General features: G+C 49.1%; 1 protein-coding gene and 1 long non-coding RNA gene across 3 annotated transcripts; both read right to left on the reverse strand.

Moving 5' to 3' along the window:
- Window positions 1–4,416: 4,416 nt before the first annotated feature.
- On the reverse strand, window positions 4,417–6,187 carry LOC148217650 (uncharacterized). Its single transcript, XR_015800904.1, has 3 exons — window positions 6,164–6,187; window positions 5,694–5,726; window positions 4,417–5,147 (listed from the first exon to the last, which is right to left on the reverse strand). It is a non-coding gene; the product is annotated as an uncharacterized LOC148217650 (long non-coding RNA).
- Window positions 6,188–10,495: 4,308 nt separating this feature from the next.
- On the reverse strand, window positions 10,496–17,083 carry LOC148217651 (islet amyloid polypeptide-like). Of its 2 annotated transcripts, none has more exons than XM_088158519.1 (6): window positions 16,846–17,082; window positions 16,085–16,183; window positions 13,690–13,899; window positions 13,185–13,281; window positions 12,912–13,046; window positions 10,496–10,934 (listed from the first exon to the last, which is right to left on the reverse strand). In XM_088158519.1, exons 4-6 carry the CDS (start codon window positions 13,262–13,264, stop codon window positions 10,763–10,765), a joined length of 387 nt encoding a protein of 128 aa, XP_088014645.1. In that variant the 5' UTR covers window positions 13,265–13,281; window positions 13,690–13,899; window positions 16,085–16,183; window positions 16,846–17,082; the 3' UTR covers window positions 10,496–10,762. The 2 variants fall into 2 exon arrangements, 1 of the variants encoding a protein (XP_088014645.1); XR_015800901.1 differs by lacking the exon at window positions 10,496–10,934 and adding an exon at window positions 10,944–11,221 and having other exon boundaries at window positions 12,912–13,048; window positions 16,846–17,083.
- Window positions 17,084–18,124: the final 1,041 nt, after the last annotated feature.

Below are 18,124 nucleotides of genomic sequence, written 5' to 3' on the forward strand. Positions count from 1 at the left end.
CCATAACCCTAGCCCAAATAACCCTAACCCTAACCCTGACCCTAAACCTAACCCTAAACCAAATAACCCTAACCCTAACCCTAAACCAACTAGCCCTATCACTAACCATAAGCCTAACCTTTACCAAAATAACCCTAACCATAACCCTAACCCACCTAACTCTAAACCTAAACCCAACCCTAACCCTGACCGTAAACCTAACCCTAAACCAAATAACCCTAACCCTAACCCAACTAACCCTAACACTAACCCTAACCCTAACCTTAACCCAAGTAACCCTAACCCATACCCTAAACCCACTAACCATAACCCTAACCCTAACCGAACTAACCCTAACCGTAACCCAAATAACCCTAACCCTAACACAAATCCTAACCCTAAACCTAACTTTACCCTCTACCCATACCCTAACCCGTACGCTAACCCTAAACCATACCCTAACCCGTACGCTAACACTCACCGGTACCCTAAGCCGTACCCGTACCCTAACACTAACCTGTACCCTTACCCATACCCTAACTATAACCCCAACCCTAACCTTTACCCCTTACCCCAACCCCAAGACGGAGACTAAGCCCAAGTCTAAGTCCAACCCCAAACCCTAACCTGGGCACCTCATCCCCCCAGCTCCCATGACCCATTAGGCCCCTGGCCATTGAACCCCTGGCCCATGGGTCCACTGTCCCCCTAGCCCCCAAGTCCCGTGGCCGCAAGGCCCCATGACCACCTGGCCCTGCTGACCTGTGAGCCACCTTGCCCTAGGATGCCCAGGCCCCCTAACGCACTGACTGTCTGGCCTCTGGTCCCCCCCGGCCCCCTAGCCCCCATGCCCCTGACCCAGACCCACCTCCAATACCCCACGCCTGCACCAATTTCGGCACACAGATCTCCCCATCTGGATGACACCCCTACAGCATCTACCCCGATAACGGCTTCTAAACCCGGCACGAGCGATTTCAGAGTCAATCATTTCAGACACCCCTTTTAGCCCAGCCCCTGTGATTTCAGCTCTTTTTCAAACCACAAGCTTTATTCAACTGCCAGCTCTGCTCTTCTGACTTCACCTGAGCCTTTCTCCATCTCTGCAAGAGCAATCTTCTCCACCTTCAATGCACAGCATCTGTGTCTTGGCTCCAGCCCCGCACCAATTCACCTCCCGCCCCAGAGCCTCGAAGCCTGCCCCAGTCCGTATCCCGCTCCTACGGCGATTTCACCTCCATCCCTTCTAACCCAGCACGAGCGATTTCAGAGTCAATCATTTCAGACACCCCTTTTGCCCCAGCCCCTGTGATTTCAGCTCTTTTTCAAACCACAAGCTTTATTCAACTGCCAGCTCTGCTCTTCTGACTTCACCTGAGCCTTTCTCCATCTCTGCAAGAGCAATCTTCTCCACCTTCAATGCACAGCATCTGTGTCTTGGCTCCAGCCCCGCACCAATTCACCTCCCGCCCCAGAGCCTCGAAGCCTGCCCCAGTCCGTATCCCGCTCCTACGGCGATTTCACCTCCATCCCTTCTAACCCGGCACGAGCGATTTCAGAGTCAATCATTTCAGACACCCCTTTTAGCCCAGCCCCTGTGATTTCAGCTCTTTTTCAAACCACAAGCTTTATTCAACTGCCAGCTCTGCTCTTCTGACTTCACCTGAGCCTTTCTCCATCTCTGCAAGAGCAATCTTCTCCACCTTCAATGCACAGCAACTGTGTCTTGGCTCCAGCCCCGCACCAATTCACCTCCCGCCCCAGAGCCTCGAAGCCTGCCCCAGTCCGTATCCCGCTCCTACGGCGATTTCACCTCCATCCCTTCTAACCCGGCACGAGCGATTTCAGAGTCAATCATTTCAGACACCCCTTTTGCCCCAGCCCCTGTGATTTCAGCTCTTTTTCAAACCACAAGCTTTATTCAACTGCCAGCTCTGCTCTTCTGACTTCACCTGAGCCTTTCTCCATCTCTGCAAGAGCAATCTTCTCCACCTTCAATGCACAGCATCTGTGTCTTGGCTCCAGCCCCGCACCAATTCACCTCCCGCCCCAGAGCCTCGAAGCCTGCCCCAGTCCGTATCCCGCTCCTACGGCGATTTCACCTCCATCCCTTCTAACCCAGCACGAGCGATTTCAGAGTCAATCATTTCAGACACCCCTTTTGCCCCAGCCCCTGTGATTTCAGCTCTTTTTCAAACCACAAGCTTTATTCAACTGCCAGCTCTGCTCTTCTGACTTCACCTGAGCCTTTCTCCATCTCTGCAAGAGCAATCTTCTCCACCTTCAATGCACAGCATCTGTGTCTTGGCTCCAGCCCCGCACCAATTCACCTCCCGCCCCAGAGCCTCGAAGCCTGCCCCAGTCCGTATCCCGCTCCTACGGCGATTTCACCTCCATCCCTTCTAACCCAGCACGAGCGATTTCAGAGTCAATCATTTCAGACACCCCTTTTAGCCCAGCCCCTGTGATTTCAGCTCTTTTTCAAACCACAAGCTTTATTCAACTGCCAGCTCTGCTCTTCTGACTTCACCTGAGCCTTTCTCCATCTCTGCAAGAGCAATCTTCTCCACCTTCAATGCACAGCATCTGTGTCTTGGCTCCAGCCCCGCACCAATTCACCTCCCGCCCCAGAGCCTCGAAGCCTGCCCCGGTACATATCCCGCTCCCATGGATATTTCACCTCCGGCCCTACGGTCCCCCCTCCTATTACAGCCCTTCGTGTCCCCGTTCCATGCGCTGGCACGCGACCCAGACCCACCTTCAACAGCCCGGACCTGTGCCAATCTTGGTGCACGGATCGCCCCGTCTCGATGGCACCCCTATGGTGTCTACCCCGATAACGGCTTCAAACCCGGCACGAGCAACTTCAGAGTCAATAATTTCAGACACCCCTTTTGCCCCAGCCCCTGTGATTTCAGCTCTTTTTCAAACCACAAGCTTTATTCAACTGCCAGCTCTGCTCTTCTGACTTCACCTGAGCCTTTCTCCATCTCTGCAAGAGCAATCTTCTCCACCTTCAATGCACAGCATCTGTGTCTTGGCTCCAGCCCCGCACCAATTCACCTCCCGCCCCAGAGCCTCGAAGCCTGCCCCAGTCCGTATCCCGCTCCTACGGCGATTTCACCTCCATCCCTTCTAACCCGGCACGAGCGATTTCAGAGTCAATCATTTCAGACACCCCTTTTGCCCCAGCCCCTGTGATTTCAGCTCTTTTTCAAACCACAAGCTTTATTCAACTGCCAGCTCTGCTCTTCTGACTTCACCTGAGCCTTTCTCCATCTCTGCAAGAGCAATCTTCTCCACCTTCAATGCACAGCAACTGTGTCTTGGCTCCAGCCCCGCACCAATTCACCTCCCGCCCCAGAGCCTCGAAGCCTGCCCCAGTCCGTATCCCGCTCCTACGGCGATTTCACCTCCATCCCTTCTAACCCGGCACGAGCGATTTCAGAGTCAATCATTTCAGACACCCCTTTTGCCCCAGCCCCTGTGATTTCAGCTCTTTTTCAAACCACAAGCTTTATTCAACTGCCAGCTCTGCTCTTCTGACTTCACCTGAGCCTTTCTCCATCTCTGCAAGAGCAATCTTCTCCACCTTCAATGCACAGCATCTGTGTCTTGGCTCCAGCCCCGCACCAATTCACCTCCCGCCCCAGAGCCTCGAAGCCTGCCCCAGTCCGTATCCCGCTCCTACGGCGATTTCACCTCCATCCCTTCTAACCCAGCACGAGCGATTTCAGAGTCAATCATTTCAGACACCCCTTTTGCCCCAGCCCCTGTGATTTCAGCTCTTTTTCAAACCACAAGCTTTATTCAACTGCCAGCTCTGCTCTTCTGACTTCACCTGAGCCTTTCTCCATCTCTGCAAGAGCAATCTTCTCCACCTTCAATGCACAGCATCTGTGTCTTGGCTCCAGCCCCGCACCAATTCACCTCCCGCCCCAGAGCCTCGAAGCCTGCCCCAGTCCGTATCCCGCTCCTACGGCGATTTCACCTCCATCCCTTCTAACCCAGCACGAGCGATTTCAGAGTCAATCATTTCAGACACCCCTTTTAGCCCAGCCCCTGTGATTTCAGCTCTTTTTCAAACCACAAGCTTTATTCAACTGCCAGCTCTGCTCTTCTGACTTCACCTGAGCCTTTCTCCATCTCTGCAAGAGCAATCTTCTCCACCTTCAATGCACAGCATCTGTGTCTTGGCTCCAGCCCCGCACCAATTCACCTCCCGCCCCAGAGCCTCGAAGCCTGCCCCGGTACATATCCCGCTCCCATGGATATTTCACCTCCGGCCCTACGGTCCCCCCTCCTATTACAGCCCTTCGTGTCCCCGTTCCATGCGCTGGCACGCGACCCAGACCCACCTTCAACAGCCCGGACCTGTGCCAATCTTGGTGCACGGATCGCCCCGTCTCGATGGCACCCCTATGGTGTCTACCCCGATAACGGCTTCAAACCCGGCACGAGCAACTTCAGAGTCAATAATTTCAGACACCCCTTTTGCCCCAGCCCCTGTGATTTCAGCTCTTTTTCAAACCACAAGCTTTATTCAACTGCCAGCTCTGCTCTTCTGACTTCACCTGAGCCTTTCTCCATCTCTGCAAGAGCAATCTTCTCCACCTTCAATGCACAGCATCTGTGTCTTGGCTCCAGCCCCGCACCAATTCACCTCCCGCCCCAGAGCCTCGAAGCCTGCCCCAGTCCGTATCCCGCTCCTACGGCGATTTCACCTCCATCCCTTCTAACCCGGCACGAGCGATTTCAGAGTCAATCATTTCAGACACCCCTTTTGCCCCAGCCCCTGTGATTTCAGCTCTTTTTCAAACCACAAGCTTTATTCAACTGCCAGTTCTTCTGCTTCGCTTCTGGATCCACATTGCTCCGGCTGTGCCATGTAATGGTCTTTCTGCTTTCCACGGCAGGATATTTTTTTTTACCTCTACCTCTCTGTGGTTTGAGCACCTCCTGAACTCATATTTCAGCCACAATCTGAGAATCCTTACCCCATTAACATCTCTAGACTCCCTTTCATATCCCTTAGTGATTTAATATCCAGCCACACACATACCATCGTGCCTCCATATGCCCTAACACAGCCCCAAAGCAGTTATGTTTTCAAACCTTACCGTATTTCTCCAGCTCTGCTTCCTCAGCTCCAGCCTCTCAGTTTCAGTCTAAGAAAGAAGAAAACGCGATTAAATCATATAAAGCTTAGAGATAAAAAAAACATAAAAAAGCACCTTTATTCCCAATACTTGAAACCATATAAATTGCCCTCACTAGGAGCAGCCAGTCCCCCAGACCCAGTAGCCGCCCCCCCTACACGCCACGCCGGGCCCCAGCGGCCGCGCTCCGCCGCGGGCCCCGCCCCTCGGCTGCGCTCCACCCCGCGCCGCTCCGCCCGGGCCGGCCCCGCCACCTCCCCCCCCCCGCGCCGCCCCCCCCGCCCCCGCGCCGCCCGGGCCGGCCCTGTCGCCCCCCCCCCCCCGCGCCGCCCGGGCCGGCCCCGCCACCTCCCCCCCCCCGCGCCGCCCCTGCCGCCCCCCCCGCGCCGCCCGGGCCGGCCCTGTCGCCTCCCCCTGGGCCCCGCCCCCCCCACCACCACGCCCCGCAGCTCCGCTCGGGCCTGCCCGCCGACCCACCCCGGCCCCCACGCCGCGCCGGCCGGGCCCCGGCGCCACCCCTAACCGCCGCCCGCCCCCCTCAGATCCCGCCCTTACCTCTTCCGCCGCTGCCTCCGCAGTGCCCCGACCCTGCGAAATACACGCTATTTATGGCCAGGCCAGCCAATCAGAGCCCGAGGCAGTTCCGGCCCGCCTATCAGAGCCCCCCCACTCCCGCCACGCTCGGCTCCACCCCCATCAGTCCCGTTACGGCGTCCCCGCCCGTCGCCTCCCCACTCGCCGCCGCCGCGGACCCCCGGAACGCTGCGGCCGCGCGCTGTCCCGGACCGCCGCCCCCCCCGCGCTCCGCCCCGCCGCGTGACGCCGCTCGGCCCCGCCCCGCCGCGCCCCGCCGCGCGACGCCGCTCGGCCCCGCCGCGGACCCCCGGAACGCTGCGGCCGCGCGCTGTCCCGGACCGCCGCCCCCCCCGCGCTCCGCCCCGCCGCGTGACGCCGCTCGGCCCCGCCACGCCGGCCCGCCACGCCCCGCCGCTCGGCCCCGCCGTCCCCCAAGACCCCGCCCTTACCTCTTCCGCCGCCGCCTCCGCAGTGCCCGACCCGCTGCAGCACACGCTATTTATGTGGAAGGGCCGGCCAGGCCAGCCAATCAGAGCCCGAGGCAGTTCCGGCCCGCCTATCAGAACCCCCCATTCCCGCCACGTTCGGCTCCACCCCCATCAGTGCCGTCACCGTGTCCCCGCCCACTGTCCCCGCCTCCTCCCCACTCTCCGCCCCCGCCGGGCCGCCAGGGACCGCCCCTAACAGTAAATATGGCGGCGCCCGTCCGGTCACGTGATACCGGACAAATATGGCGGCCCGCATGAAGTTCTGCTCGCCGGCGTTATGATCTGCGGGGATGTGCTGTCGAGGTCCCGCGGGGGGGTGGTGCGTCGGTGTTGCGGACGGGTGACCCGGGGGACGCTCGGGTCCCGCGGGGGGGCGAGACGCCGTGGGGCGTTGACGAGATGATGCCAAGAGGCGGGCCGCGGCGCCGAAGTTCGGGGCGGGAGGGACAGCGACGGCGGAGACGCGACGAAGTCGGGCGGAGGGCCGACCCGGTGCCGCGCGGGGGGGCGTGGGCGGCATCGGGACCGGCATGGCCACGGCCAGCAGGGGACGCGGCGATACCGACACTGGCACGGGGTCCGGCGCTGCTCTCCTGCTCCGCCGCCAGGCGGCGCTGCGCTGCCGTCCTGCCGGGGCTCTGGTCACGCTCCTGCTAATCAATAATCCTAATCCATAATTTGGGGTTGGTTTTTTTTTGGATCGTGACACTTGGCACAGGAGGGACATTGCCGGCACAGCCCCTCCCCTGCAGAGCCCAGGGAAAAGACGTGGTCGCTGCCTTTTTTCCTTAGGAGCTCTCTGTGCATTTTGTCTTTCACTGTGTGTGACCACCTCCTTTCAAGGGCAAACTCGGCTGTCTTCCTGACTCACAGCTGCTTTTATTGCTAAGTTTTCTTTGAAAGAGACATGAGCAGCTGGAACACCGAGCTTGGATGTTGCTGCTCTGCTGGAGAGAGGGGACTGGGGTGTGGAAGGAGTGAAGAACCCCCCAGGCAGTGTGGGGCTGCAGCTCTTACTCGGACTGAGCCTCGTTTGTGGAAATTGATGCTGTTCTGTGCTTCACTAGAAAACCGGTATTTTTTCTTTCCTTCGGGTTATATTTTACTTGTGCATGAATTCAGCTGTGTAATTGCATTCAAGTGTGCAGCCAGTGTGGCCACCTCTGTTTTCCTTTCATTCCTCGGGCAGTAGCAACTGCAGAACCCTATTCCAGGTGGCAATGATTTCTATATTTCAATAACATATTTGTTCTTGATGCAGCACAGCAAGATAGCAGCCATGAGTTTCTAGAAGGGTGTAGGGGTGAGAGGCTGCAGGGCCGGAAGAGCAGCGGTCATATCAGCAGGAGAAGGCTTTCTTACTTCTATTTGTTGCATATCGGGCATAGGTAAGTGCAATGGGAGTGTTCTGTGGCTGCAACAATAGCCTTTAATGCATTAAAAAGTAAAAGCCTTGTGTAGAAAGTGGGGGGAAACAACAGAGATTTAAAGAGTCTATAAGTGACTAACATAAGTAGATGCAATAAAAGGTTAAACAAGGAATGCTAATGGGTAATACTGAGCGATATATCCTTAGACAAAATATTCCTGCTTTATTTTATGCTTGTGCACTTGGACTTTTTTAGGACTGGCTTTGTATTTAAACATTGCCTGATATGCGGCGTGTGTGACTTCATTACTTACATGCTAAAAAGCAGAGGTTTAGTATCTTCGGTTTTTTAAGGGGAATAATGCCATGTTTATCACATTGTCTGTATTCTTAATTTTCCTCTTTTGTATTTTTTGTTTGCTTGCATATTCTCTGAAAGGTGTAGGGAAGCCAGATGAATTGAAAAAGAATCCAATCTATCTAAGGCTCGATTCTCAAGTAATATTTACATCCCTGAAGAAGCCTAGAAATACATAGTGGGATTTTTAAAAATGCACAGAAAATTCTGGCCATGCTGTTTGCAGAGCTGATGAAGTAATGCTTAAATGCTTATTAGTAATTAATTCATTATTAAATAAATGTATTTATTTTCTTTTTTCCATTACAGTCCATTCTTTTCCTGGCTCATTTAGCCCTGGACTGTGCTTGTATCCAGCCTTACTATGGCTAGATGCTTCGTCTCTGAGAGGCCAAGTGCAGCAACAGCAGGAGGGAGGGAGCAGAGCTGTCTTCTCAAGGGAGTACGGGCGGGAACAAATCTCACTGAAGGAAGTTTCTCAAGATGCTCTGGCTGATGAATTAACTAACGTAGCTCAGAATGAAAGTTGATTTGGAGTCTGAGGTGCTGGTGGTGTGGGGGTTTTTTTTACCAAATCTTTTTCTCTTTGATTTTAGTTTGAACGGTTCATACCAAATGCAGATGAGATTCCTGTCAACTAACTCTAGTTATCTTAAATCTAAGTGCTCATTTTCAGCTAATTGTCTAGACACTCTCTATCATCAGCGAAGAAATAGAGGCACTTCAGGCGTGATTAATCCCATCCTAAAATAGGTGTCTAAGCTGGGATGAATTGGAAGTAGTCTTCCTCCACCAAATAGCAGGAGAGCGCTGACAACTGGTTAGACAAAGAGGAGCTAAAGACAGGTGAGATGGTCCCCCTCTTTTCTCTCTTGGTGGTTTCACTGACTTAGGAACCGAGTTAGATTTTTCAGTATTTGTGGAATAGTTTGATTGTGTGAAATAGATGCTGGTATCCAATCCACCAGATTCGAGAGTGTGTGAGGCAGAAAATAATGTACCCAGTTTCACTGGTCCTGTGCATGGACAGCCTGTGCTTTGTTAGTGTTTGTCAAATGGTAGCTGAAAAAACAAAATCTGGTGCATAAAGCGTGGCTCATATTCCGGGCTGGGATCAGCCTAGAGATCAGCAGCTACCCACAGGGAAGGCTCCACTTGGTTACTGCTCTGTACAAACAATCTCGCAGTGACACTTCAAAGCTGTCCTCTCTCTCATTTGTTTTCTGAAATGTTAATAAATGAAATAAATATTCTAAATTAAAAACCAATTAAACGCACAGTGTGTGTGCAGCGTAACTCAAAAGTAACTGGAATGGAAGGCATTTCAAGCTGGCAGAAGTATTAGTTCAATGGCATATAAACGGTTTTCTCAATAAAATTCAGAATTAATATCCATTAGAACTTTAATGAAGGTTGAAACTTCCCTCAATAAAGAGAGTAATTAATAACACTTTTTACAGGAGGAATCCTGTACTTTTTATTCCCATGCATTTTTTTGTGTGTGAAATGATGTGAATATGCCATTTAACATTAAATTAGCAAAAATGTTTCTATTTCGAGGTATACTTTGTAATGGAAACAAACCAACTGAAGGCAGTTATTGAACTTTCATTTGCCTCTCCAGAACTAAGGTTCTGCTGAATGTTTTTCGTAATTGGACAATAATGTTTTTCGGACAACAGTGAACCCTTCACTGAGGAAGTGTGGACAAAACAGCCATTTCTGTGAAATGAAACAGCTCACCTCTATGAAAATTTGCTTAAAATTTAAAGGAACTTAAAGGTTTTTAAGCCTGCCCTGATTCTGGGCTGAGATAGGAGAAAATAATGCCGTCAGATTCTCATTAAGGTCTGCCCATCTCTGAAATATTTCCCCTGGATTTTGGTAGCAATTTAAGTATGCCAGTGGAAAAAATTACTGAGTTTCTATGATGTGTTTTGGTTCTTGAGCTACTCATTGTTTTTTCTCTTCCCTTTGTTACTGTAGTTAAGGAAAGGAATACCCAAGGATGGGAGTTTCTCCTAGATTGTATCAGAGCTATCTCTTATTGATATTTATTATACTTACATATATTATTATACTTATTATGCTTACATTTTACTGATATCATCTTAACATAAGAACTGCAAATCCTTAAAATCCCCTGCTCAGTAGGCACAGAAGTCTGTGCTGCAAGACCACGTTTCCTTGCTTGCTGTATGTTATAGTGGAAACAGGCCAATCAGTTAACTGCATAATTGTCTGATTATGGTGCACAATGCAGCATCTTTTCTCATCTAGTTGTTCCTTCAACTGTACCAGACAAGATGCTGTAGATGTTTAAAAAACAGAAGATTCTTCTGTTTTACTTTCATTAGGACATAACTTTTGCTAGCATTCTGATATTTATTGTTCTTTAATTAAGGCGGTTTCTTTCTCTTACCAGACTGTGACTATAAAGACATACACATCATGGGTTATCTTTTTCATCCTTTTAATAATAATAATAATAATAATAATAATAATAATAATAATAATAATAATAATAATAATAATAATAATAATAATAATAATAATAATAATAACATTGTTGCCATTACTTTTCCATTTATTATCGTGACAGATTTTTACAAAGGATTTTAACAAGCAGATTTCTGGAGTTCTTAATGGGGTTGGAAGAATAGCCTATGCATGTCATTGTACATGCATGGTGGAATGATGAACATAAATCACATACCCCCCCACACACACAGAGAAAACAAGGCACTGGTAAGACTCTACAAGTAATAAATGACTGAGAGGTTGTTGATACAATAAAAACTGAGCTTCTAGTGTCAGCAGCCATCTCCAGAGCCTAAAGCTGTGCGTGGCTCTGGGGCTCTCTGTCCCTCTTTCCGTAGGTGTTGGAGCCCACGTTGGTGGGCGGGTAAAGGGCCCCGGTGCTGCCGCTGGAGCGCACCAGGAAATCGGCCAAGCGCTGCGTCACACACGTGGCCGTGTTGCATCTCCTCTTCTCCAGCTGGTGACTGCCAAGGTGAAACAAAGACAGCCAGCAGTAAGTCAAACGATGAGCCATCGAGTGTGCCACTTCTCATAGTCATTTGAGCTCTGCTAATGTGGGAGTTCTTTTAATATGTGCACAAATACAGGAACATTAGAATCTTCCCACCACCTACTTTGTTCCTGAAAAAAATCCTTGTGCTGGGTGCTATTATCAGTTTTAATGATGGAGGTTATTCAAATGCAGAGACATGAACTGTCATATGTCGTTTTTATTGATATCCTGCACAGCAGTTTATGACATTTAGAAGACCTGTAATGATAGTATAGGTGAGACACAAAGTGAAAGCAATGATTAAATGTTTAACTTTCAGCTGAACTTCTAAATCTATTTAGAGCTCTTGCTGATATCATGAGGATTACTAACATAATGATGATCACTAACATTTATTCAGTTCTCATGTTTTCACAGAATTACATCCTGCTCTCACTGAAGTGAGTGGTAATATTCCAGTCCACAGCAAGTGGATTAAACCCAAAGACTCTTTCTCCCATCTGCACCACATATCATGAGAAGTAGCAGGCATTGCCAGCTTCTGCCAACTGCAGAATCACTTAGGACGGTCTTTTGCTCTGTCTCTCTCCCACTTAGCTCTGACTAAACAGAGGTTTCATCTAAAAAAAAAAAAACCTGCCACATCTCTTTTGAAACACCAGCAAATTGAAAGTTCTGTTGTGGTGAGAGAAAATCCTTTGCTGAATGATACTTTAAAGAGTGTCCGAGGAAGGATCCGTATCTAGAAATAACATTTTATGATCTGAACCGACAGATCATTTACAGAACTCCACGTAAAACCTATGTAGCACGAGGGTTTTTTTTAAATTGCAATGTAATGGTTAGCTTGGGTTTTCAGACTTGTTTCTTAGATTACTGTGTTCTTCCTTCAAACAGAAATACTTGCTCGCAGAGATTGCCTACTGAGTTGTTGCATATTTTCTTGGACTTCTTCATGCTGATATGGCATGAATTAGATATCACTTTGTGGCTAAAATTTACTGTGAAGAGCAGCTATATCCCAGTTTCAAACTCTGAGCAGTTACCAATGTGTTCCTTTGCTTACTGATTATTAAATCTATCATCTAAAATGTCATATAACCTTTTGAAGTTATTTGTATTGATCTAATAATACAAGAGGAAAGGCAGCTATGAAAGGAATGTCTGTCTTATACAGGTTCTTGATTAGTAGATAGGCAGCAGTTCTTAAGCAATTAATATTTTAAATGTGTAATTGCATTACAAGAAAATTGTTGCATAGGGCTTTATATAACCTCCCATTGACTTTCATGGATATTTCTTTTGGTTTTATTCAAGTCCTTACCACACAAGGTTCAAATAGCAACTGGTTCTCACAGAGGTCCTGAAATTGAATTTATAAATAACAATATATTTCAGACAAGTGAAATTCTCTCAGAATCAATTTCTTCTTTTCCTTCTTCCTATGATTAATATTTAATTATGTGATTTTAAAATTGCTTAATTACTGAAAGCATTTTTACCATAAAATAATTCCATTCCAGTAGAGCTGCAGTATTATTAAGAAGGGTATGTTTTCTTTTCTTTCCCCTCCAGGCTTGGAAATCTGATGAACTTTTTAAAAAGTAAGGCGCTTGCAAAATGCACCTTTCTTCACAAGGTAATGTAGAGTTTGCAGCCTCTTTAATTTAAGAAAGTTTATAATCGTAAAATGATCAAATGATTTGAAACAAAGTCCCTGGATTTCACTTTCGACCCTAAATGCTTTGATCTTTTTGTTACAGAAAAGCTGATCTTTATGCTTATAGGAAAGCTCTGTTTAGTAGAAGGATATTTTAATATCTTTTTTTTTTTTTCCTGAGGGAAAAAAAGCAGAAGCAAAGTCTCTCAAATAGCAGGATATCACTGGAACAAAGTTTGCTTCATGATTCAATCTGATATGGCTGGAAGAAACAAGGAAAATCAATACCTTTTTGTCTTTGCTGCTGGTTGTTCTGGCATTTCCTCACTGAGTCCTGAGAGTGTATTGTGTGACATTACAGGCAACATCCATCCTTGTCTCTTGGAAGTACCATCAGATAGATCATCAGCCAGAGACAGTAATCTCTGAACAACAATAAAACAGTGAGCTTGAATAACTCTATTTTTATATTATTTAAGACATGAAAGCAAAAGCAACTCATGCAATAATCTGAACACCTTTTTCCCTAAAAAGAAATAAACATGATTATTTGTCACTCACCCCTCAATAGGTGTAGCTTCCAAACAGCTCAGAGTGACAGAAAGTGCAATGAAGAAAACTGACAACTTCAGGTTGTGCATCTTCCCTTCCAAACTTTCTGAAAAGAATAGTGATTCAAAACTGAAAGCTAACCCAAATACTCTTCAGTACATCCTATCACCGATGCCCATTCTGTCCTAAATCAAGAGCAATTAGTCTTTTTCACAAGCTAGAGTGAGAAAAATGATCCCTTCAAGTTTAGTGACACAATTCAGTTTCAGAAATATAGCTCTCAGCAGTAAATGCTCATTTTCCATCCAGTAGTTTCAATCCTATCCCTTATCTCTGATTTGCGTTTCCTGACATATCCCAGTCTCAAATTCTGGTCCCCAGTGCAGTTTACTTTAAAGCTGTCTTAGTCTTTTCCTGAAAAAATGCTCTTGATTAATAATAGGGGATATAGTGCTTTTCTAAAGGCGCATCTTTTACACTGCAGGGAAAGTAAGAAAAAAGGCAAAGTATTTACCTTTTTGTGGTCACAGATCTAACTGGAGAAGCCAGCAAGCCCTCATGGTTAGCAGGAAGTGTGCATGCAACAATTCCACGCTTGCATCTGGCTCTGGAGTATCCTTCTCCCTCTTCCTTTCTGGCAAGTCTCACGACTCTTATATATCCTCGACACCTTTCTCAGCTCTGACATCAGGCAGCACAGAGAGACTGTCGTTAATTCCAATCCCTACAGACAGAAAGTGCCCCAGAGAGGAGCAGAGGCAGGTGGGTCATTATTGCACTAGTACATCAGTAAATATTCTCCTGCTGTATGCAGAATGCCCTCGTGAAGGTACTGCAAGAGCATATTGCACATCAGAAATGTAGCCTCAATTTTACAGCTCTGATAAGCTGCTGTGGTTATATTCCCTGTGGGTGTTTTCGTGGGCTAAATAAGGTAACAAAAGTCACAAAGAAAGCCAGAGCAAATGAAACGCCAGGCCACTGGTAATTGAAATACAAGAAAACATGTCTCAGAAAAGATGGAAAAGTTAAAGTTGTGGAGGTTTGCTGTACAATATAGATAGAAAGCAAAGGTATCTGAAGGGATAAAAGCTGTATGATGAATAAGAAAAGAGTGAAAGTTATTTAAATTGACAGATAGAGTTCTCATTCAGGGTAACACAGTAGAAATCATGCACATTTTTCAGTCAAGTTTAAATGTCAATGAAAATTCTGTCGCTATGAATGTAAAATCTCATATTTTAAAAACCAGGTGGATTTGTCATGAGTGAAAATTGAGTCAATTAATGCTTTTCAGAAGGCAAAGACTAGGATTAAAAAGCCAGGAAATGTCAGAAAAGCCAGAAAACGTGCAAATTTATTTCTCTAGTATGCATAAAGTATGGTTGAGGGAAAAATGTACAGCTTTTAATAGACTAAATCCAGTGTTGACGAAATATCTAATTGCAGATTTCCAAGGATACAGATTAGAACCATTTACCTCTGATTTCAGTGGAAATTAGGCAAATCACTTCCCCCTCCCTCTCCCCCCCCCAGAAGTGTGAGAGCTGGAATCCTTCTGCAGTCGACTTAATTTTCTTTTCCTCCTCTCTTTTAGGACAGGAAGAATCACGACTCTCCTGCCATCTTTGCCAAGAGCTGTGGTGTTTGAGCAGCCAAAGCCCAGAGGCTTCAGCACCAGAGGTCTGAGCCTGGAGGGCTCCTGGTGCTGCCCGTGCTGTGGGCTATGTCAGAGGATGCAGGGTTCCTCTTTGCCTCCCTGCTGGGATTAACTGCCATGGGAATGTGGGATCTGGGTGAAACTCCAGCTCTCCTGGTGTTCAGGGGAGCAAGGTCTGAGGGACTCCTCTCTGGGGATGTGCGGTGAAGGACTGAATAGTGTGGAAGGAGAGTATTTATAAACTGTATCACTGTTTCTCCCAAAATTGGGGTGGAGCACTGATGGGGGCGGTTGGGTTTGGTCTGGGCCGGCTATTCTTTGTGCAATTTTTAAATTTTCTTGTATGATTTACTGTCCGGTATCTTTCTAACAAAAGCTGACATAAATTTAGATTAAGGATTAGAACTTGGGTCCATTCATTGCAAACATTTGACAAGGCTGGAGGACTGGGGTGGTGACTGCTCTCAGGAAAGGTTACTTATTAATACTGTGCCAGATTTCCCGCAGTGACTGTCAGGCCTGCATGGCTGTGAGTTCGTGCTCTTCTCACTGGGGAAATAAGTTCAGCAAAATTAGAAATGTTAGAAAAATCCAGCCAAAAATTCCACCTCTGTACCCCCTAAGTTTTCCCAGTTTTTCCCAGCTAGGAGCTGCACAGAAGTCAGGCAGGGGAAGTGACAACAGGGAACAGCTGAAAAATTCAAAGGCACAAAGAGGAAAGGGGAAAGGTTTCAGAAAACAATTCTATGGTCTAAGAATAATTTCTGATTCCCTACTGAGAAGAACACGAACTCACAGCCATTCAGGCCTGACAGTCCCCTGCAGTGAGAGCTCAGCACACATCCACAGAGGCAAGTCCAGCATCTTAAATGAAAAAATAAAAATAAAAACCAGAAGAAAAAGGTGATTTCTTTTGCTTCAGAGTTATTTCAAGTTCTTAAAGCCCAAGCAACATTTGCTCTTGATTTTGGTTGGGTGAATCATGAGCAGTGGGCACGGGTCATGCCATTCATTGAGCAGAAAACCTGGGGTCATTTAGAGGGGACACAAGAACTGTTTGTGTAGCGACCTCGGGCTGCAGAGGGGCAGGAGAAAGGCCAAGGGAGCTCCCCGGGGCCACCAGGGCCTGTGGGGAACAGAATGGACGCTTGGATGACCAGTGGAGGTGAGGAGTGGATCTGAGTTCATCTACAGGGAAATAAGGAGGGGATACTCTGGAGTGAAAAACTGAGGTGATGAGTTCACCCACCTGGGCACGAGTTGTGTTTGCACAAAGTGGGAACAGAGGTGAAGGTCAATCCAAAGTCGATCCTGCTTGACCTCTGAATTCCAGGATAAGTTTTACAAGCTGCCAAATGAGGGAGTAAAAATACACAAAAATGAAACTGAGAGCATTCATGAGGTTCCTGGGAGTCCATTACACTGTTGTCATAGAATTCTTAATGAGTTTTGAGCTTTTAATGACAACAATTCAGTACTTTCTTTGGATTAATCACTGTGTAAGATTTGGGGTTTATCTGGATTTTAAAGGGGTCGTGGTGGACCTGACACTGCTCAGGAGCTGGTAGGAAAAGCAGGGTCAGAGCTCCTGGCAGGCACAGGGTGTTTTTCCCAGAGTGGATTGTGGAGGAATTGTTTGGGACTTGGTTTGTCCCTCTGGGTGATGCCAGTTGCTGTGATTTGTGTAATTCCATACATTTAACTCCCAATACTTCCCAGCCCAGGAGCTTGAGCTGACAGGGCAGCACACAGATTGTTCTCTGTGCTGTGCCCCGATTTGGGGTTGGCTGTCAGCTTTGCTAGCTCCCGTGAATTATGCCCATAGCCCCGAATTCCCTGCTCAATTCCCACTGCCATAACCTCACAGCGCCTCATGGAGTGGGGATATACTGTGGCAGGAAGCTCAGCAGCATCGGCACAGGGACAGGTGTATATTCCAAAGAATTTGCTGTTTCAAACCCTCATCCCCCAGCCCCGCCGATGTCCCTGGGGGGCACTTGACAGAGTTACCTGGATTTCAGCTGATTTCACCCCCCCGAGCTCGGGCTCCAGGTGATCTTTTCAAGCAGGAGAAGGCAGGGGCCGGAGGCGCTCCTGGCCCGTGCCGAGGCAGTCCCTGGGGCCACGAGAGGACATCTCTCCCTGCAGAATTTCAGTTCTTTCCAGAGCCTCAGCAGTGACAGAGGACAAAGAGGAAGATGAGGAGGAGGAAGAAGGGGGAGAGGGTTTGAGAGGAGGGGAAGCCCAAATCCGTGCTGTGTGCGGAGCTCCGACAGCACGCTGCAGCCCGCAGCTCAGTGTGAGCACGGGGCAGAGGAGGCGATTTCTGGGCATTCAATCACCCTGAGGCGGGCCCGGCACCGCCCCTGCAGCACCGTCCCCAGCACAGCTCGGTACCGCTCCGGGATCACCCGGCCCCGCCCCCGGTGCCGCCTGGGACCACTGGGGACCGCCCCTAAAGCACCGCCCCGGCCCCGCCCGGTCCCGTCCCCGGGAGCTCCGTGCCCCGCCTCGCCAAGCCCCGGCTCCGCCCCGAGCCTGCCCGGGCTGCGCCGGGACCATCGCTGGCGGCCCCGCCCCTCTTCCCCGGGCCGAAGCGGGCTGAAGGAGATGTCCGCACGATTGGAAACGCCGCCGAAAATCGCACCCGTGGGATCGGTGTCGGCGTCGTGCGCAGGCATCCCACTAGAGCGAGCGGGCTCCTTGCTGTGCCACCCTCCTTTTGCAGCCAGAGTTAGAAGGACGGGGAGCGACACCCGAGCCGCCATCTTGGGAGAGGCAGGCGCGCAGTACCGCGCTCTGCCCACAGGGTGGCGCTTGGGAGACAGGCAAGGGATGGAATCAAGGAGTGTCCCAATCCTTGAGGAAATCCCCCTGAATGAACGCCCCAAAAAACCCCGACCAGAACTGAGAAACCTCCTGCATCTGTATGAGTGCAAAGGGTGTGCAAGGAGTGTGCAAATAGTGTGCATTAGCAATCGATCGGCAGGCATTGGCAATCGACAGCCGATCTAATCGATCGGCAGGCATTAGCAATCGATCGCCGATCTAATCGATCGGCAGGCGCGATCAATTGATCGCCGAGCTAATCGATCGGCAGGCACGATCAATCGATCGCCGATATAATCGATCGGCAGGCACAATCAATCGATCGCCGATATAATCGATCGGCAGGCATTGGCAATCGATCGCCGATCTAATCGATCGGCATGCGCGATCAATCGATCGCCGATCTAATCGATCGGCAGGCATTAGCAATCGATCGCCGATCGAATCGATCGGCAGGCGC

Source organism: Sturnus vulgaris, unplaced genomic scaffold (genome assembly GCF_052056855.1).
Source record: "Sturnus vulgaris isolate bStuVul1 unplaced genomic scaffold, bStuVul1.hap1 Scaffold_510, whole genome shotgun sequence".
Classification (NCBI taxonomy): domain Eukaryota; kingdom Metazoa; phylum Chordata; class Aves; order Passeriformes; family Sturnidae; genus Sturnus; species Sturnus vulgaris.